Consider the following 21635-nt stretch of genomic DNA (forward strand, 5'->3'; position numbering starts at 1 on the left):
GCTTAAAACCTCTTTTTAGGTTGATTGGACCTTTTAAATCAGTTCCCATTTAAGTAAAGGTTCTTCCAGGTGAGTTCTTTTGCAAGATCACAGCAGGAGGGAAATTAATTTATGTGTCATGTCTATAAGCTAGTTGTTAGTCATGTTTTAGGCTTTGATAAAATGTTTCCAGAAGGAGTATTGATTAAACTGGATTTTCTGCCTTTAATCATAAAATTGGAATTCAGAGGCTCTTGTTAATAGGGAATAGTGACTAATGAATATAAAAGGATTGATTGAAACAAATTGCTAGAACTTTGGGAGAGTTTAAACAACCATAAATGTTCAATATAAAACCGACTGTCTCCAAGCCTTCCCACAATATTTCTCTGATGTACTCTAATATTATACCATACTCGCTGGTTCTTGAATCTTACAAAAGTCCATAACTATATTAACAAACTATATTTTCCTGAATTCAGACTTAAGAAGACCTGTAATTATCTAATTTTTCTAGTAGCTCTTTCTAAGTTGAATTCTTTAACTGCTATCAACCTGCTATCCTAGGAGGCTATTTATTCCTTTCAGTATCTAGGAGTAAAATTGCAAGGTTATTCAGTTGTTGTTAGTATGCATTTTAGCTGTCTTCATCAGCCTTGAGGGAGATTGCTTACTTCTTGGGGCTAGAAATTGTGAAAAGGGCCTTATATAGCATCAGGGCTACTAGGAAAGGGAGACAGTAGTTATAATAAGAATACCTGCTCCTAACTCTACCAGTAGCTCACTGTAGTACCATGGGCTTCTTAAACCTCTCTGGGCCTTTGTTTTCTATTCCATAACATGAGGTAGCTGGACCAGATATCTAAGGGTTTTTTTTTTTAGCAGTATAGTTCCATGAAAGTAGAGACCTACAGTATCCTTACAATTTGAAATGATAGAGAAGTCATAGGAGGAACAAATTGATGTAGGCATCTTGATGTGCTAAAGGACCCCCTTCAAGTTCTAAATTGCCTTGTACTAGGACTTTTTAAAATGGATTTAAGGTAAGGCTTAGAAACTATACAGAATATAATGAGATCAAATGCCATCTAAAAGTGGGTGATCAACATCAGGGCAAAGGGAAACTAATGATAAGGAAGAAAGGTGCAGCTAGGAATAAGATTGCAAACCAAATGGTATTGAGCATGCTGGTTCTTTGAGAATTTAGGTGTTAGTAATAACATTTTTTTCATCTCTTTCCCCCCCACTAAACCAGGTAAAAATGAAAGCATCCCAAAGCCAAGGGGATGTCTGCAAATATTCATTCAGCAGAGTTACTTAGCTTTGTTCTAGCATTCTCCATCTTTATTCTCTGAATACCATTTTTATCAGCTAACCTACAACTTCTTGCAAGGTGTGATGAATTATCTACAAAAAAAGAAATAATCTGGACTTCCTGGTTCACATTGATAACTACACCAAAGATAGGGTGGTTTCACAGAAACAGTACTTTATAATGTTGATAACCCAAACTATGATGAGGTCTTAAAACATCTAAGGAATGGATGATGACATGAAAATTATTATGTCAGAAATTTGTAGAAAGCACTTTGAGTAAATAGCCATCCTATTATTAAGTAGATTTTATTGAATGAAATTGCTGGATTATTTTTATGCCAAATATTAATATCAGACTAGAGAGATGTAAGTGATGGTAAGGCTGATAATGCAAACAGATTTTAGTTCTTCAGAAATAGGCAAGAGGTTAAGCTACTTGCATGTATAAACTATGCAACTTACTCTCAAATGTGTAATTTATTTTTTAGTACCCCAGATACTCGCCCAGCTGGGCTGGAAGAGGCCGATCAGCAGTCATTGCCAGGAGAACAAGGAATTAACTTGGACAACTCGGGCCCTAAACTGCCAGAATTTTCAAACCGACCACCAGGTGATAAAATGTTAGCTAAAGTTTATATACTTTTCATCATTTATACAGCAATACAGTTTCTTTTCAAGGAAACATTGTATTTTGTCTTCTAACTAGACTTCTTTAGAGATAAGATATATCTAATATTTGGAAACTTTGCCTTGATGTTAAATAAAAATTTCAAATATAACTTTTGAAGGCTTGTATATGTATGTAGTATATACAGTTGACCCTTAAAACAACACATGTTTGTATTGCATGGGTTTACTTACATGAAATTTTTTCAGTAAATACAGTCCTGTAAATATATTCTCATGATTTTCTTACATTTTCTTTTTTCTAGCTTACTTTACTTATAAGAATACAATATATAATACATGTAGCATAAAATATGTGTTACTGAACTGTTTATGTTATCAGTAAGGCTTCCAGTCATCTGGTAGGCTGTTAGTAGTTAAGTTTTGGAGAGTCAAAAGTTATACACAGATTTTCAACTGCATTTTCAACATTGTTCAAGGGTCAACTGTACATACATCGCTTACTTCATTATTTTAAGTCCTCATAAAATCAGACTGAAATGTGAAATGCCTCTTTATTCTTGTCAGTATCAAGGTTCTAGTTGGCATCAAAATAGAATAAGACTAAATGGGAAGATATTTTCACTCTAATCCTGCTTGCCTGCCTTTCCTGCAGCCTTTCTTTCCTACTAGGGTTTTCTCGAAGCAGAGAACAGGATTTACAATAAGATTTTTTTATAGCAGTTTTATTATGAATCGTTAAGCATAAAAACTATGAGTACTAAAAAAGACATTCATGTACCTACCACCCAGCTGAATAATAAATAGGAGGATCAGTATTGTTGAAGTCCCCTGTGTTGTACCCTTTTCGGACTATAAAATATCTTGTAAATGTTGAAAAGGAAAAAGCTCCTAAAATTCACTTATTCCAACCTAGGTGTTATAGAAGAACTAAGGCCAGCTGCCACACTATCTCTATACTTGTTACTCTTGGCCTGAGCAGTGATGTGTAACCTTATTCCCCTATGACCCAGTTGAAGACACACAAGCCTGTCACACTTAGGTCACTCTCCCCTATGTTTTTTTTCCTCACTAGTTATCCCACTTCCTTTATGGCATAGAAGTGAGAATGACATTATTTTGGGGGATAAACTTTATTTGTTTTTAAGATTTTATTTTTAAAAAAATAAATATTTTATTTATTTATTCATGAGAGACACAGAGAGAGGCAGAGACATAGGCAGAGGGAGAAGCAGGTTCCATGCAGGGAGCCCGATGTGGGGCTCGATCCCTGGACACCAGGACCACGCCTTGAGCTGAAGGCATCTGCTTAACCGCTGAGCCACCAAGGTGTCCCGGGGATCAACTTTAATCTTCCATTAATTTATGTATTTTAAAAATGAGTCACAAAAGAAGTAAATACATCATGATGTCAGTGATTTGTGTTATTTATTACAAATTGTTTGGGCACACCACACTTCCAGTCAGTAAGTTGCAGCAGCACAGTTGAGGTGGGGAGGTCAGCAGTCTTGGCAGGTATATCCAGAAGGTACATTCTTCCCTCAGACACATCTAACTTCTTATACGAATCCCAGGGGTCCTCACACATATCATTGCTTCCTTTCCGTACTTTGTAAAGTAGGAACCTATAGGCTGAATTTGACCTTTTATGTGTTTGAATTGTCCTGCAGTGTCTTAAACCAAACAAAAACCTGAATTTAAATGCCTTTAAACAACACAAAAAATAAAAAATAAATAAACAGAACATCCATTCTGTTCAGTTTGGCTCTGTCCACAGAACTACTACGTATGTCTTGTACCAGACTACTTCTCTTCTTCACTACTGGCCTGGTGCCTAAAGGCATATGAATTTGCATCCTTTGATTAATAAACACCATGTTTGGTTATGTTATAGATACCATGTGTGCTCTGGCTTTCCTTCTTCACCATTCTGTCATGGCAACCCCAATCTGTTGTCTTACCATTAGTGCCCTTTGGACTGCTGCCTCCGGCTTCTGGAAACTTTATAGCAGCCATGCCTTCAGCCATTACTTTTGAGAGGCTGCTGTATTATCTATTATGCTCTCTTTGGTATTTACTGTGCTGCCTGGTGGGCTGATTTAAAGATAAAAGACATTTGTGTCATAGCCCAACAAAAATGGGCTTCTACAGAAATGACTATTTTAATATGGGAACCCAAGTTAAACCTGTAGAAATGCCATATATTATTGGCTCTATAAATGTAAAGAGCTAACTTGGGCCTAAAATAGAAAAGGATTTTTTAAAAATCTTCAAAACTGAATTCTTCACATTATACTCATTGGTGCCATGGAAATCTTTGGCCAGAAGACCTTAATTAGCTATTGACTATAGGGTCTGTGACCCTGTGGATCAGCAGCATTTGATAGCTGCTCGGTGGAAATCTTGAATCATTATTTCTGCTGACTGCCAGAGCAAACTGTTCTTATTCCTGCACCTTCTTAAAACTTTCCTTACATATTTTTGATGCAACAATGGAATAATCTAGTTTGTGAAACCATATCCCAGCTATATCCCCACTTTTTCCCATGGAACCACCTTAATTCCTGGTTAATGATTTTTCCTTTCTGCTGATTGTATAAGGCTTTAGTTCTAAAATGCCAAGTAAAATCTTCACAAGAGAAAGAATCATTTGAGCTCTTGCCTTCTGAAAATCTATAAGGCATTGTCCCTCAGAGTTCTTTTCCCGAAATTATTTTTTATTCCTGAGGGCAATGCTTCTGGCTTGCTTATTCTCCCATTGTGGATTCATAGAAAATATTTCTCCAAATAGAGTTTTAACATGTAAGAAAGTAAATGGAAACTAATATCCATTAAAAAGAAATCTTCAGTGCCTTCAATTGATTTTCAGCATGTATATCACCTTCTATGAGCTCCTACATTAAACTGATTTACATCAGAGGGTCAGTTTAATTCAGTTGGGTTTCCTGAAGAATTGAGCCTGAAGGATGCAGCATGGTGTATGGAGCCAATGGACTAGAGTAATTTTAAATCCTTTTTAAGGAATTGAATCCTAGCATTTTATATTTTACTTCTATTGAAAGAATAAAAAGGCTATCTTCAGTGCTGGCATTTTCACAAAATCAGACTGTAAAAATTTAATCAGTGATAACAGAAAAAGTGAATCCTAAATGCCTTAATTCATTCACAAGGACAGTGGGATATTTATTATGACCATATGAGAGCCCAAGGCTGGGTGCTCAGCTCCTTGCTGTCAATGGGAATTGTTTTCATTTCCTCTGAATGAATGGCTGGGACTGACTCAGCCACTGTGAGTGCACAGCACCCCATGCCTGTCTATTAGAACAGTCTTAGTGCAGAAGGGCCTCACTGACACCCTGAAATCTGAGGATTTCCAGGTTCTTGATGCTTTGCTTTTTGCTTCCTTAAGCAGTGTGCCCCTTCGCTTATGTTGGATAACAAAGAGGCTGCCCCTACCCCCCTGGGGGTGGGCATGCTTAAGCTGTTTTGTGCACTGTCTGTTCTGCCTAAGATGAGTATTGCTTGGCTATACTCTAAAGGTAGCAAAGCTTTTCTTGCCAAAAATCTAACTTCCCTGGTTTGGGGGGCTTGTTTTAGGTTATCCTTCTCAACCAGTTGAACAGAGGCCACTTCAGCAGATGCCTCCTCAGCTCATGCAGCATGTGGCAGCCCCACCACAGCCACCACAGCAGCAGCCACAGCCTCAACTGCCACCGCCGCCACAGCAGCCACCGCCTCCCAGTCAGCCACAGTCCCAACAGCAGCAGCAGCAGCAGCAGCAACAACAACAGATGATGATGATGCTCATGATGCAGCAAGACCCCAAATCAGTTAGGCTTCCAGTCTCCCAAAATGTCCACCCCCCACGAGGCCCCCTGAACCCAGACTCCCAGAGAATGCCCATGCAGCAGAGTGGCAATGTGCCTGTCATGGTCAGTTTACAAGGACCTGCTTCCGTGCCACCATCACCTGATAAACAAAGAATGCCAATGCCTTTGAATACTCCTTTGGGAAGCAATTCAAGGAAAATGGTATACCAGGAGAACCCCCAGAATCCTTCTAGCTCACCACTGGGAGAGATGTCCTCACTCCCTGAAGCGAGTGGCAGTGAAGTACCATCTGTCTCAGGAGGCCCAAACAACATGCCTTCACATTTAGTAGTTTCCCAGAATCAGTTAATGATGACAGGGCCAAAACCCGGACCATCGCCCCTTTCAGCAACTCAAGGTGCAACTCCCCAGCAACCCCCTGTAAATTCCTTGCCCAGCTCGCATGGCCACCATTTTCCAAATGTGGCTGCTCCAACCCAAACATCTAGGCCTAAAACACCAAACAGAGCCAGCCCCAGGCCCTACTATCCTCAGACACCCAACAATCGCCCTCCCAGCACAGAACCTTCAGAGATCAGTCTATCACCAGAAAGACTCAATGCCTCCATAGCAGGACTCTTTCCCCCACAGATTAATATTCCTTTACCTCCTAGGCCAAATTTAAACAGGGGCTTTGATCAGCAGGGCCTGAACCCAACAACTTTAAAGGCCATTGGGCAAGCACCTTCAAATCTTACCATGAATAATCCTTCCAATTTTGCTGCCCCACAAACTCACAAATTAGATTCTGTGGTGGTGAATTCTGGAAAGCAGTCTAATTCTGGAGCAACAAAACGGGCTAGTCCAAGCAACAGTCGCAGGTCTAGTCCTGGGTCCAGTAGGAAAACCACCCCAAGTCCTGGGAGACAGAATTCAAAAACCCCTAAACTTACTCTGGCCTCTCAGACAAACACAACCCTGTTGCAAAACGTGGAGTTGCCAAGAAACGTATTGGTCAGTCCCACTCCTTTGGCCAATCCCTCTGTACCTGGGAGCTTTCCTAACAACAGCGGGCTGAATCCTCAGAATCCTACCATGCCTGTGGCTGCAGTGGGGGGTGTTCTCGAGGATAACAAGGAGAGCTTGAATGTGCCTCAGGACAGCGATGGCCAGAATTCCCAGGGTAGGAAGGAACAGGTAAACATTGAGCTCAAAACAGTCCCTACCCAAGAAGTTAAAATGGTTGTCCCTGAAGATCAGTCTAAAAAGGATGGGCAACCTATGGATCCTAACAAACTTCCCAGTGTTGAAGAGAACAAAAATTTGGTGTCTCCTGCTATGAGGGAAGCACCGACATCATTAAGTCAACTTCTTGACAACTCTGGAGCTCCTAACGTGACCATTAAACCCCCTGGGCTTACAGATCTGGAAGTAACACCCCCAGTAGTTTCTGGGGAGGACCTGAAAAAAGCATCTGTCATTCCCACACTGCAGGATCCGTCTTCTAAAGAACCCTCTAATTCCCTAAATTTACCTCACACTAATGAGCCGTGTTCAACCCTTGTGCATCCAGAATTGAGTGAGGTCAGTTCTAATGTTGCACCAAGCATCCCTCCAGTAATGTCAAGACCTGTCAGCTCTTCCTCCATCTCCACCCCTTTGCCCCCAAATCAGATAACTGTTTTTGTAACTTCCAATCCTATCACAACTTCAGCTAACACATCAGCAGCTCTGCCAACTCACCTGCAGTCTGCACTGATGTCAACAGTTGTCACAATGCCCAATGTGGGTAGCAAGGTTATGGTTTCTGAGGGACAGTCAGCTGCTCAGTCTAATGCCCGGCCTCAGTTCATTACACCTGTCTTTATCAATTCATCCTCAATAATTCAGGTTATGAAAGGATCACAGCCAAGTACAATTCCTGCAGCCCCACTGACAACCAACTCTGGCTTGATGCCTCCCTCTGTTGCAGTTGTTGGCCCTTTACACATACCTCAGAACATAAAATTTTCTTCTGCTCCTGTACCGCCTAATGTCCCCTCCAGTAGTACTGCTCCAAATATACAGACTGGTCGACCCTTAGTCCTTAACTCACGAGCCACCCCTGTTCAGCTTCCTTCCCCTCCTTGTACAACTTCTCCAGTTGTCCCTCCTCATCCCCCTGTCCAGCAAGTGAAAGAATTGAATCCAGATGAGGCTAGTCCTCAGGTGAGCACCTCAGCAGATCAGAGCACTCTGCCCTCTTCACAGTCAACCACAATGGTTTCTCCCCTTTTGACCAATAGTCCAGGCTCCTCTGTCAACCGGCGAAGCCCAGTCTCATCTAGTAAGGGCAAAGGAAAAGTGGACAAAATCGGCCAGATTTTGCTGACCAAGGCATGTAAGAAAGTTACAGGCTCTCTTGAGAAAGGGGAAGAGCAATATGGTGCAGATGGAGAGACCGAAGGCCAAGGGCTAGAGACTACAACTCCAGGGCTCATGGGAACAGAGCAGTTACCCACAGAGCTGGACAGTAAAACCCCAACACCCCCAGCACCCACTCTGCTAAAAATGACCTCTAGCCCTGTGGGCCCAGGCTCCACCTCAACAGGACCCAGCTTACCTGGCGGTACTCTCCCCACCAGTGTACGCTCGATAGTAACCACTCTGGTACCCTCTGAGCTCATCTCCGCGGCGCCAGCCACGAAAAACAATCATGTTGGCATAGCACCTGAGCCACTTGTGGGTGGCCTAGTGGAGGAGAAGGTGGGATCCCATCCAGAGCTTCTGCCCAGCATAGGTATGTACTTGGGGCCTGGCATCATCTCCTCGTGTCAGTTTTTTGATGACCTATTCCACAAAAGAAAGCCTTTTTTTTCTTTTCTACTTGGAGGAGGAAAAGTGGGCTAAATAGCAATAGTGGTAGTTTAATTTATTGGAAGTACATTGGGAAATACAACTTTAAAGCCTATGTTAAGTTTACATTCATTAATACGGTTCTCTCTCAGCTCCTGAAGTGAGTGATAGGCCTTTCGTATATAATATATAAATATTTTTCATATATAAAATTTTTCATTTTACAAAAAAGCATCTTTACATATGTTATCTCACGTCATCTTCATACCAACTACGTCAGGTAGCCCTAACCCCACTCTGTGGGTGAGAAGACTGCAGCTCAGAGTTCAGTATTTTCAGTCTATACTGTGAACCTCCAGTTTAACATTGTCCCTTAAAGGTTAATAGCTGTTTTTGCAAGTTCTCCTTACTGCAATATTGACTTGTTCTCCACAGTTTCAGAGCAGGGTTCTCATGGCCCCTTCTCATTGTACTCTATCAGAAGGGACTATTCCCTTCTGACTGGCTACTCCAGAGGAAAGCTTTTCAAAAACCCGGGTCTCATGGTAATAGACACAAGAGACACAAAGTGGTTGAGAGACAGGCAGGCTTGAGTTAATATCACAGCACCAGCATTTACCAGCTCTGGGTTTAGGAAAGTTACTTGACTATTTAAACTTGAGTTTCCTCTTTACAACGGTAGTTGTAAGAATTCAGTGAGATAATGCATATAATGTGCTTAGCACAGAATACAGTAATAAATGTAAATAATTGTTATTGATTTCTCTTTCAGTCTCTTTGTAAATTAGGCCATTCCAATTTGTGTGTATCTAGATTATTTCTCATGTACAGTTAAGGTGGGCAAATGACAGGAGCTTCGGTATCCTTAAACCTCCCCTCCCCCCTTCACATCCTGCCTCTCAAACACATGTTCCTTTTTCTGTGAGGCCTAAATGGTAGAGAAGCTCTGTTTCCACAGAGTGGAGCAAATCACACTGCCAAAGCTGAGAAGCACCTTTGCTGTATCCTAAGCTAGCTAATAGTGCCTGTCTTGTTTAATGCATCTAAAAATTTTTGAATGGTAGCACCTAGGTGGAGGGGCAGAAAGAACTCAAGCTTCAGGGTACAGAGTTCAATTTCTAGTTCCACTGGTTACCAATCACAGTTGGATAAATTCCTTAACCTCTTATAAGCCATATACTTCACATGTAAAATGGAGGCTATAATTCCTACCTCCCAAAATTTATACAAAGATACAGGGAGAGTACTTAGAATAAAGTGGCCAGTGCACCACCTCACTCAGAGCTTTGGAAAAGGTAATTCCCCTTTTCCCTGCCTCTTTAGTGGGAGCGATACAGGGAGGGATAAAATCCCTTAAGGAGTTCACTGTCCTTGCAGAAGACAGACTTCATAGGTATGGGTGCTCTAGGTTTCTGGTTCTAGTTCTATGAAAGTAGGTGACCCCTAAGAATGAAGAAACCTGGTGTGACTTAAATATGTTCTCTTTACTAAATGTTTCTATTGTACTTCCTTTCAGGGAACTTTCCCCCTATATACCAAGAGAATAGTGGTGAAGTGATTAAAAAAATATTTTTATATGAATCATATATAATCCTAGAGAAATAGATGAGCTTTAGGGAGATGAACCTGCAAGTTGGGGAGAAAAATTTGATTTTAGTAAGAATTTTTCCATTGTTTTTTAAGGGGCTTCTGGGTTTTTATCTTGAAAATGTGAGAAACCAATATTGGAGGTAAAAGTAGAAGTTAACGTGTAGTTTTAAGCTTTTATCAGGTAAACATCCAAAATAAATTCTTAGCACAAATGCATTATTGACTAAGGGAGAGAAATCTACAAAATTCACAATATCCGCAAACGGGTAAAACTTACAGTTACAGAGTTTATCTAGGATGTTAGATTGAAATGTCAAGATGGGAAGACATAATCCTTGAGTGACTGTGGCATATCTGTGCCGTTGATCTTTACTGTATGATCCAGTAAGCTCCCATTCTAGAGCACATTGTCCTGTTCCATTCCTCTTCAAGGACCTAAGTACTCTTTGTCCTCTGAAGCATAATTCTGATGTTTTTCTGTCTAATGTACCATCAGTTTTCTCAATCTAGAATTGATCTCTTTTGCTTTTGGTTCCCATAGCACTTTATACTTTATGAGTCTTCTTCATATAACATTCCATTGCACTCCAGTGTACCACATGTGTGTATTTTATCTTTGTTTGATACTGGGCTGTGTTCTGATGGGCAAAAAGAATAATTGGTCTCCAAAGGTGCCTGGCACAGTGCCTTGCCTCTAGTAAGTTCTTGGTAGCTGTTTATTAGAGAAGTAAATAACATATCAAATGATTTATTCATCAAGTATGAATTGAATATGTGCTTTATGACCGTCACTCTTTGCCAGCTGCTGTAGAAAAGTGTAAAAAATTGTGTGATTCATTTCAGGTTTCAAGGGGTGTAATCTTTAGAGGGGTGAGAATTTTTAAATACTAACACAGATGATATAATTGTTCCTCTGGAAGTGGTTGGAGTTGCCTACTAAGGTATGCTTTGGAGTTTTTCAGAGTACTGGATAGAACATGACCCTAAAAAGGAAAAATCATGGGTGCTTTTAGAAAGGCCACCACCTTGGAAAGGCCACCTCCTTTCCTTGATCTTTGTACACACAATAGGGAAAAACAAATGCCCCTGGTGGTGGTCTATGTTACTGTATGGTATAGTAGCTAATTTTAGATAAGTTTTGAAATCTCCTTTCAAGGCAATTGCAAGTACTGCCCTCCAAGAGGATGTGTATTTGAGCAGTTACTTAGCTCTTAATTTAGTCAGTGCTTTCTGTTTTGTTGAGAAAAGAAAGTAAAGGCCTCTTTTTTTTTCTTGCCTTAGCCCCATCACCGAGTTTAGTCTCAAAGGAAACTACAGCCACAACACTGCAGGGGTCTGTTGCCAGACCAGGTAAGGGGTGCTTTGGAAAAACTCTGAGTGGAATGGATTACATGTGAAGGAACTGCTTCTCTCCTCAAGGTGCCAGGACTCTCTTACCTACTTGCTTCAGAGCAGACTTCAGTTGAGTGGCAGAAATTGTGCAGTACTATTTGAGGTTATTTTCCCTGGACCACCTTGCTGTCTTACGCATTCCTGGTGTCAGACAGGGAACTCAAGAAGGGCATTGCAGTGGCCCACTGTCTGTCTGCCATCCAGCTATGGGGTGGTTTCCATTGTACAGTTTGCCCTGTTCCATGACCCTAGCACCCATAGCTGGCAGCTGACTGGCATATGGCAGTTCACTGGCATGGTAAGCATTACTGCACTAAGCTAGGAATTGCATTTTCATGACAGGAGCGGAGGCTTGTTCTGGAAACCTCTGCTACAGTGAAGCAGCCATTCCCCAGGGAGTCAGTCATTCCAGTCATCTCTGGATGGCATTATATTTCTTCCCCATGACCAAGAAATTGCAAATAGCACTAGGGATGGTGTTTCTGGAAGGTGGAGTATATTGTAATCTGAAAATAATCATGGAAATGCTGAGTCAGTTCTGAATGCATGAGGATCTTGATGGCAATAACAGCACTGCCTTTATAAGCAAATAAATAGGCCAAAACAGATCAACATCATAAATATGTTACAGTTTAGTCTTGCCTGGCCCTTTGTCACTGTAGGTATGGAGGGGTACCAAAAAAGCCAACAAAAAAGTGAAGTATGACACTTTCCACAAGGAGGTTAGAATCTCATTTACAGTACAGTTCATACTTGACAAAATTTGTAAGCAAAACACGATACTACCATGTTTAGTTTTCTAGGCCTAAGCCAGTGAAATTAAGGTATAACTTGTGATTTTTTAAAGGATTTTTTTAAAGGCATCTCTGTACCCAGTGTCGGGCTTGAACCCACAACCCTGAGATCAAGAGTCACATGCTCCACCCACCGAGCCAGCCAGGCACCCTAACTTATGATTATTTTAAAACGGGCTTCATATGGTATGTGCTATGTTGTGTTCTATTGCACACTCTTTAGTAAAATCCTCTGAAAAGAATGGATGAGCTAAAAAACATTTCAGCCCCCAGATTTTCCCTTTGCTACCAACTGCCCACATGATACCTGACATTGTGCTAGGTACCTGAGAAGGATAGGAGTGGAGCAAATTATTCACAGAAAGGTTTAGATAGTAAAATTCATTTTTGGAAAAAAAATTTTTAATTTTTTAAAATTAGTTTTTGGTGAGAAAAGGAGCAACTAGAAAGAGGAAGGGAATCCTATTTCCTGCCCCAATTCTTTACTCCACAAAATTGTTTTATCATATCCTCTACATCTTCCTCAGAATAATTGGCCAAAGAATCCTGTTCCTTTTAAAAAGTTTCACTTAAATGAATCTCCTTTAAATGCCCCCAGAGACACTAATTGCCTTCACCAAATTCCTTTGATCTGTGCTTATGTGAATTAGCTGTGACCGTGCTAAAGTTCTCAAAAGCGTTTCATGTGAGCAGACTAGTCACAATTTTTATGTAATCAGTCTCCTTTGAGCTGTTTTCATTTTTGAGCACATATTACCTGAGTTTGTATGCTCCAGCAAGGCAGCAGAGACTCAGTGAGGTGGTGTCTGTTTCATGTGGAGGGGTTCCCAGGTTTTATGGGTTAGATATGGGGAGCTAAGTAACAAATGAGAAGCAAAGATTCCCTCATCTTGCATTGAAAGCAAATGTTTCAGCCTTGTCACATTAAGGCTGTATCAACATGAGCATCATAGCAATACTAATGATAGCTAATACTAAGTTATTACTAAAAGTCAGGTGCTATACTGAATTTTTGTATGTATTATTTCACTTAATCCTCTTAATTTTGAGATGGGTAAAGTAGTTGTCCCCTTTTTTCAGATGAGGCATTGAGCACAGAGAAATCAAGTAATTTGCTCAAGGTTACTTGGCTAATAAAGCAATGGGGTCAGAATTTTAACCCATGCACTCTGATTTCACTGCCTTCAGGGAGGTTAACATGTAATCAGTGGGATAGATTAGACATGTACTGTGTGAGTCTGTGGTGCTGAATTCTCCAAAAGAGGGGACAGGGATAGAGCTGTGGAAGCTCAGAAGTGGGAGAGATCACTGCTATCCTGTGCATCAAAGTCTTTTGGAAAGATGGAACTACTTAAAGGCATATAGTGAAAGAAGATGTTTTCAGCTGATGCTAAGAAGTGCCTGATAAACCCATAGAATGCTTATTTAAACAAAACCCTGCTAGACAAATTACTGAGATTTTTCCTTTCTTGGAGGGCATTGCTGGGAGGTTGAAGAAGAGAGGAACATAATGGAGTCTGTAGGTGTTATCTCAAAGCAAAGCAGTCTGCCCTCTAAAACTCAGTGAGGAAGTCCTGTAGAAGAGAATGCATCCTGAGTAAATATTTAAGACATATTTGAAGATTACTGTCTTTAAAAACAAGTGTCAAGAGGGTGGAAATATTTTAAGAATGAAAAAAATCTCTTCTACATGAGAGGAAGCAGCTTATTTTACTAACCTAGTTATAGTTGGGTAAAATATGAACCAGTGTGAATTTAGTTCTGTTGATCTAAACAGGATTATTTCAATGTAGAGTAGAAGTAAAAGTAGACCAAGTTAAATGTCTTATGCCCCAGACAATGGAGTTGTGTCCCTGCCAACTCTGTCTCTGTACCATGTAGAGTGAGAATCCTGCTGGGCACAGAGACATGTTAGCATAAATAGGGCATTCCGAATTCTCATAGACACCTCTCTTCTCCCAGTAGACATAGACCACAGGAGCTCCCACATCTCATTTCTGTCCTTTGTATTTTTCACAGAACTCGAGGCAAATGCTGCCATAGTCGCTGGACAAAGGTAAGACCAATCATTCTACAGGCTTAGCATGAAAACAGCCTAAGCCTCTTCAAAGGGTGTTGGCTTTTTTTTTTTTTTTTTAAGATTTTATTTATTTATTCATGAGAATACACAGAGAGGAGAGAGAGAGAGAGGCAGAAACACAGGCAGAGGGAGAAGCAGGCTCCATGCAGGGAGCCCCACGTGGGACTCAATCCCGGGTCCCCAGGATCACGCCCTGAGCTGCAGGCGGCACTAAACCACTGAGCCACTGGGGCTGCCCGGGTGTTGGCTTTTAAACCTCTCTTCACCTTGGCCTTTTCCTTCACTCTTTGTACCAGTCTGTTTTCCCTACTAAAGTGGGAGAGTTATCATGAGTCCTAACCCCTCAGAGGTATCATTTCTCTTAATAAAACTTGGTGGCTAAGTTTTTCCTTTTGTATTTTTTTGAAAACTGAATGAGAACATGTTCAGCACTCACCATAGTAAATAGTAAATGTTCAGTTTGTAGGAGCTGTTGCTATATTGTCATTAATAATAGTCCTTGCAACACCTTCTGAAGTATAGCTGTTTGATCCTCCAGGCATAAGAGAGAGAAAGCTAGTTTTAGGGTCTGACCCTAAAACTCATGTTTTTTTTTGTTAATCTGCAAGCCGCACAACCTAACAAAATGAAATAACACCTGTGGCTTCAACCTCATTAATAACTCCATGCAGAGAACTATTATTTTTCAAAAGTCATTCCTTTTTTAGTGTACTAGTATGTTGGATGACATTTTAGAGAATTTATCATATTTGTACTACTTTTTTATGAAACAGTCTTCACAATCATATTCTCATGTAATCCTGTCAATCCTGTGAAGTGGTCATAATAGCCAACATTTATATGAATGCATTCCATGCCGTGCACTGGGCTGCAAGTTCCTGAAGTGTATCATCTCATTTAATTTTCACAATATGTATTAGGGAAGCAAATTCTGTCTTAGAGATAAGGAACCTAAAGCTCAGAGAAGTTAACTAAATTGCTCAAGGCCACACATTTAGTAAGTGGTGCAGCTGAAATTCAAACTCAGGCACTCTGACTCCAGAGCCCTCAGACTTATGTGTTGCAGCAGACAAAATGGGGATTTATAAATCAAGAATCTGAAGCATAGAGAAAGTTCAATATCATGGCCAGTAAACATATGTGTAACACTTGATCCCTGTTCTTCTGCCTCCAAACTTACTGATATTCCTACTGCATCATCCTGCCTGCATTTTTATTTGGATTGCGCTAATATTTGACGCATACACCAACTGTATGGCTACAGAAAGAAGATAATCAGACCAAAAATATCTTGTGGATGTTTGTTTCCAGCGCTGGAGACAGCTATGGCTTTTGTTTTGCCAAGGAGAAAGAGGCACTTGCTTTAGGAATCTTTCTTCCTCAGAGGCTTTGACCATTTTCTGGGCTCTTAGCCAGAAAGCCATCCTTAACATCTCTAAAAGGATGTATAGATACCTCTTGACTCCTAATTCCACCCCAGCTCTAGCCCTGCTGCCTCTTCACTTACCTTGGCTAATGGGTCAGTTGTTAGATATAAAAGCAAGGTAGCGAACAGTATGGCCAGATTCCCAGCCATAGTGCCACTAGTAAAGGATCCTCAGACAGGAGTGAACAATGGAGGGGTAGGGATTGTTGATAGGCCACAGATCATGTCTCTAAGGAGCTCCTGATCTAGTGGAAGGCAGAAGATGTTAAAATAAAATATGCTGTATAATCTGATGGATGCTCTAGAATGCCAGCTACAGACTGAACCAAAAAGAAAACTTCACATGGGGAGCGAGGTCATGGAAGACTTCCCAGCAGAGGCATCCCTTTCACCAGCTTCTTTTGTTTTCTTTGTTGTACTGCTTTTGTTTCAGTTCCATGCCTTACAAGCAAATTTAATCAGCTTTTTTCCCTAATGATTTGATGTGCTTTTTTTTGAACCATGAAAGTAGTAAAAAAGTTTATTAAAGAAAATTTGAAATTCAGATCAAAAAATTAAAAAGAAAACTACCAGTAAACCAGTATTGCTGTGATTAAAACAATATTGTATGTATTTTAGTTCATCTTCTACTTCTCTTCAGAGTATGTATACAGATAGTATATTATATATAAGTACTATATCTGATATTTATATATCTAACATATAGTATTTATATATAAGCACTGTACATTATGCACACACACATGTATCTCATACATTTATTTTATGGGGTTATGGATATATACTCAACATGTATTGTGATGAAAATGGGATTATACTATTCATAACATTGGTAACTTTTTCCCCACAATAATGTATCATGAACAGTTTTTATCATTAAATAAAACTACAACATGATTTTTCATGACTGAATATGGATGTGCCATCTTTTTGTTTTTTACTCTATTGTAAAGTATTTACATCTTCTGTCTTCATTAGTATAAATAAAATACTTTGGCATCTTTGTGTATGATTAGAGCTCTGGAAAAAGATTTGTTTCCTTAGGCACCTAGAGATAGAATTGCTGAGCCAGAGGATTATACCAGGGCTTCTCAGTCTTGGCGTTATTGATAGTTTGGATCAGATAATTCTTTTTTGGGTGGGGTGGGAAGAGCTGTCCTATGCATTATAGAATGTTCAGTGGCATGCCTGACCTCTACGCAAAAGATACCAGTAGCATCCCCACATTAGTCATGGTAATCAGAAATGTCTCTAGACGTTGCTAAATGTCTCCTGGGAAGCAAAAAAAATACCTCCTACTGAGAACTATTGGGTTATGTAATTTATACTCTATCAGGAGTTTCTGTCCCCATACCTTTTTTTTTCCCCATACCCTTAATAGTACTGCATATTACCAATTTTAAATCTCTGCATACTAAAAAAGGGGGATTGAAGTGGGGGCAACCAGTATAGCCAGCAATATACTGTGAATATATCCTGATATATATTCTATAATGTGACTTATACCATGCCATTATCTGACTATACCAGGCTCATAGGAAATGCCAATATATATTAGTAATTTCCTAGATTTTAGATACTGTTACTTTTTGAAAGAGAATATTGTTGTATTAGAAAAATGGATAAGGAAGTTTGGGAATTTTTGTTCCAAGTTCTTAATTTCTGTTACCTGTTTTTCCGCAATTGCACCAGCAATATGCTTTAGTATTTTATTTTTACTAGTGTAACAAGCCAAAAACTCTTAAATTGTCAGTAGTATAGAAGGTTTTTGTGTTTACTGTCCCAGGATGGAATATTTTCTCTTCAGAGTGACTGTATGTTTCGTAAACTCCTGCCTTATGAATGAAACTCTATTGGACGAACCCTTTTTTGTGTGTGACTTGATTCCCTCACCTCTTTGGAAACTTTGTGCTTTCCCCTGTCAGCAGTGAGCCCAAAGAGATCATTGAAAAGTCCAAAACCCCAAGCCGAAGAAACTCCCGAACCGAAGAGCCAACTGTGGCTTCTGAAAGTGTAGAAAATGGACATCGCAAGCGATCCTCTCGGCCTGCTTCAGCCTCCAGTTCTACTAAAGGTTAGCAGGGAGGTGTGGGTGCTACTGTGGGTCAAATAGAAGAATGGGGTCTTTATTACCACAGCAGAGGACTTTGTCTTTCATCATTGCTTCTATTACTTTAACTTCTACTGTTTGTTTGTCCTTCCTTAGTTCATTTACCTCTGTGTTTTCTGTGTGTATACACAGCAGCAAGCATTGTTGAGGGGAAAAAGAAAGAACATAACAAGGCAGATTGACTCATGATCACCACTTCAGATAGGTCCTCAATGTGGCCCACCCATCTTTCAGTGGTCAACTCTCTTTTCCACTCCTCTGGCCTCTACATTCCTCTCTTTCAGCAGAGACTCTCACTCTCCACAGAGAAAATAGAACTGCTTCAGCTCTTGCTGTCAGGACATAAATCTACCAGGATCCTCCTTTGTTCCTACTATAGTAGAACAGCTGTCCCTCCTCAAGTCTAAGGCCAGTTACTCCACTTGTGCTCTTTGATCCCATCTTCTCTAACCTTGTCAAGAACCTTACACTACCAGTTTCTCTCCTCTGTTGACTGATGTCTCCTTTTTGAATTCAGTCTGTCCTTGGCTTCTGTAACCTAGAGCTCTCAATTGTTTTCTCTACTTCTCTGGCTTTTCCTTCTCAATCTCTGTACCCAGATATTAGATGTTGGTCTTCCTCACACTTTGATCCTGAGTCACCCTGTCTCTTTAACTCTTCTCTCCCTAACTAATCTCACTCGTGCCCCTTCTTAGTTACAACTTTTCACAGATGACTCATGAATTTGTATTTCTAGTACAAACCTCTAGAAATCTCAGCTGGATGCACAACCTTAACAGGACTTCAAATTCAAATGTCTGATTTCACCCACAGTGTCAGGTCATTTGTCAGTGTTCCCCACCTCAGGGAATGGCACCACCATCTGTCCATTGGGCACATTCTTCTTGGCACTTCTCTCCCTTATCCTCACAGAAAGCTGCTGATTTTATTTCAGGTGACCCAAATTCATCCATTTTACTCCATCTTCATTGCTACTCCAGCTTAAAACCCTTCAGTGATTCACACTGTAATTAAAATTCAAGTCTAAAAGCACCAGCATGGGCCACAAGATTTTATGTAGTCTGGCCCCTGTCAGCCTCTCCCAGCCTCATCTGACTTCCCTCAGCAACTCAGATAAGCCGCTCATCCCTCATCACAAGCCTGTGTGTGTGTGTTATACCCATTGCAGGGAATATTCTTTCTTCCTTCTTCTCTTCTCATTAACTTCCTACTCTTTCTATTTGGCTCCCTTGTCACTGCTGTGAGGAATCATAGTACCATGTTCTCCTCCGTAACATCACAGTTGTAACTTTATGTTTATTGTGTGATAAGTAATGAATGTATATACTCTGTTAGGGCAGGAGGTATCTAGTTTTGCTCACCATTATATCCTTGGTACCTGGTATGCTGCCTAATACAAAAGGCATATAATCAGTAATTATTAATAACCACCTATCAGATATATATCAAGTACTTATCCCCAGGCCCTGGAGATATAATGGTGAAAAGACAGAGACTCTTCTTCATCATATCAATTATGTGCCAGCCAGAAAGATGAATACAATGCATTAAATGCTAAATGCTATGATAGCAAAATTACATGATACTGTAGGAACCTATAACTGGGATACTCCTCTGCCAAATCAGAGGCTTGCTGGAGAAAATGTTTAAGCTGAGACCTGAAGAATGAAGAGGCATTATGTAGGCCATGGGAGTTGAATGAAATATTCTAGGCAAAAGGTACAGCATGTACAAAGGCCCAAATCTGAGGAAGGGTATGATACTTCATCCCCTCAGGAAATGTGCTGAGCTTGACTAGCTCATATTAGGCAAGAGCTGGGATCCTGGAGAAATGCCTCATATCAGCAGAGTTGCTGAGAAACAGTCAAGTACTGTTGGGATGCCAGCCTGAAGTTGAGGGCAGGTTCTGGTGCACCAACACCAGACACTGACCTGAGACTTCAGCTGTCATTGGTAGGTTGTATTTCTCGGCAAGAAGTTCACGGTTCCGGGATCCCTGGGTGGCACAGCGGTTTGGCGCCTGCCTTTGGCCCAGGGCGCGATCCTGGAGACCCAGGACTGAATCCCATGTCGGGCTCCCTGCATGGAGCCTGCTTCTCCATGTCTCTGCCTCTCTCTCTCTGTGATGACAATCATAAATAATAAATAAAATTTTTAAAAAAATTCACACACACACGCAAAAAAAGAAGTTCACGGTTCCTCACAGAGCCCATGGGAGTAGGCCATAGGTTTACAGATCACATACAGGTAAAGTAGAGATGTAAAAGTTACCTTATCTCAGCCCATCAGAGAGGGAGGTGTCTTCTTTCCTTTCCAGACATCCTGTCTGTACCACTGGCAGGGTCCTCTTAGGTATCCCCACTCTGATACAGAAAGGGAACCAGCAACTTTTCTTCATTTTCTCCAGGCAGAGATTTGTTTGGAAGGAAGCATTCCTTTCAGTATATTGAATACTAAACTTAGACCACTAAAGGGAAGTTTCTTAGAGTTCTGTGGGAAAATCTGCTTCCTCCCAATTCTTTGTATTCTTTTGGCCCCTCACTCTCCCAAAGGTTCGAGGTCTTCTGGGCTATAGAATATGGTATATAAGTACCTTTAAAGCAGGAAACAAGAGCAGCCCGGGTGGCTCAGCCATTTAGCACTGCCTTCAGCCCAGAGCATGATCCTGGAGACCTGGTATCGAGTCCCACGTCGGGCTCCCTGCATGGAGCCTGCTTCTCCCTCTCTGTGTCTCTCATGAATAAGTAAATAAAATCTTTAAAAAAAATGTTTAAAAATAATAAAGCAGTAACAAGTGTTGACCTTTAAAGATGTCACATACCAGGTTTTTGGAAACTTCACCTGAGCCCTGATCTTCAAGAGAGTAAGGGTGTCATTTACAGTGCACCAGAAAGAATTAATCAAAGGAGCAGCTGGGACAGTTAAGACGAGATGCCCAAATTAAAACCAGTCTGTAGAGAACTGCCAGCCAACCAAAGATGGAAAGCTGGAACCTATTTTAGAAGGGGGTGGAGAATAGGCTTGTATACTTAAACTGGACATTGTCCCAAGGTGGTAGTAGTCATGTTGGAATGCCTGCCCCATCCCTGCTCTGAGACTTAAGTGGCTTAGGAAAGGCCATAATGACTTGAAAGCTTTGTGCTTTTGCATGGAGGGTTGCTGGGTAAATAAATGTCTCCTGAGATCTCTGAGATCTGGCCAAACCCCAGAAACCACAGTCATGTACAAATCTTTACAGCATCCTCAAGCCCTCAGGCTTTCAGTTCTGAACTCCTAAGGTAGGTAAGTTACCTTTTAAAGTCAGTACTGTAGCTGTTCTGATTTTTAAGTGTTAGAGTGCTTGGATCTGGATTAAAGAATAAATATGCATATTATTTGCTATGTAATATGCTGTATTGTACCCAAAACCCTGAACTTAAGTCATAAAATAACTTCTTGTGATTATATTTGAACCCATACCCAGGGAATGATCATAAAATATCAGGGTGGTTTCCAAAAATCTATGCAACTCAAATTTGGAGACACATGTAGTGCTGGGTACCTGAAACCTCTTTCTGCAGCATCAATACTTCTTAAAGTTTTGAAGGAAGAAAAAGGTTTGCCTTTTGCATTCATACAATTTGGGTCATATATATACAAACAATATCAGAAAGTCTGTTTTTCATGAGAATCTTGA

At 40.6% G+C, this 21635-nt stretch overlaps 1 protein-coding gene across 15 annotated transcripts in view; it reads left to right on the top strand.

Moving 5' to 3' along the window:
* Positions 1-21635, top strand: part of NCOA6 (nuclear receptor coactivator 6) — an 85571-nt gene that overhangs the window by 59088 nt on the left and 4848 nt on the right. For 9 of the 15 annotated variants that reach the window (XM_072736052.1, XM_072736057.1, XM_072736060.1 and 6 more), the window contains 5 exons: positions 1785-1906; positions 5521-8511; positions 11439-11507; positions 14363-14399; positions 17775-17923. In XM_072736052.1, coding sequence (XP_072592153.1) covers positions 1785-1906; positions 5521-8511; positions 11439-11507; positions 14363-14399; positions 17775-17923 — 3368 coding nt within the window. The remainder of the gene's footprint in view (positions 1-1784; positions 1907-5520; positions 8512-11438; positions 11508-14362; positions 14400-17774; positions 17924-21635) is intronic. The other 6 variants (XM_072736055.1, XM_072736054.1, XM_072736062.1 and 3 more) reach the window with 3 other exon arrangements.

This window comes from Vulpes vulpes, chromosome 14 (genome assembly GCF_048418805.1).
Source record: "Vulpes vulpes isolate BD-2025 chromosome 14, VulVul3, whole genome shotgun sequence".
Classification (NCBI taxonomy): domain Eukaryota; kingdom Metazoa; phylum Chordata; class Mammalia; order Carnivora; family Canidae; genus Vulpes; species Vulpes vulpes.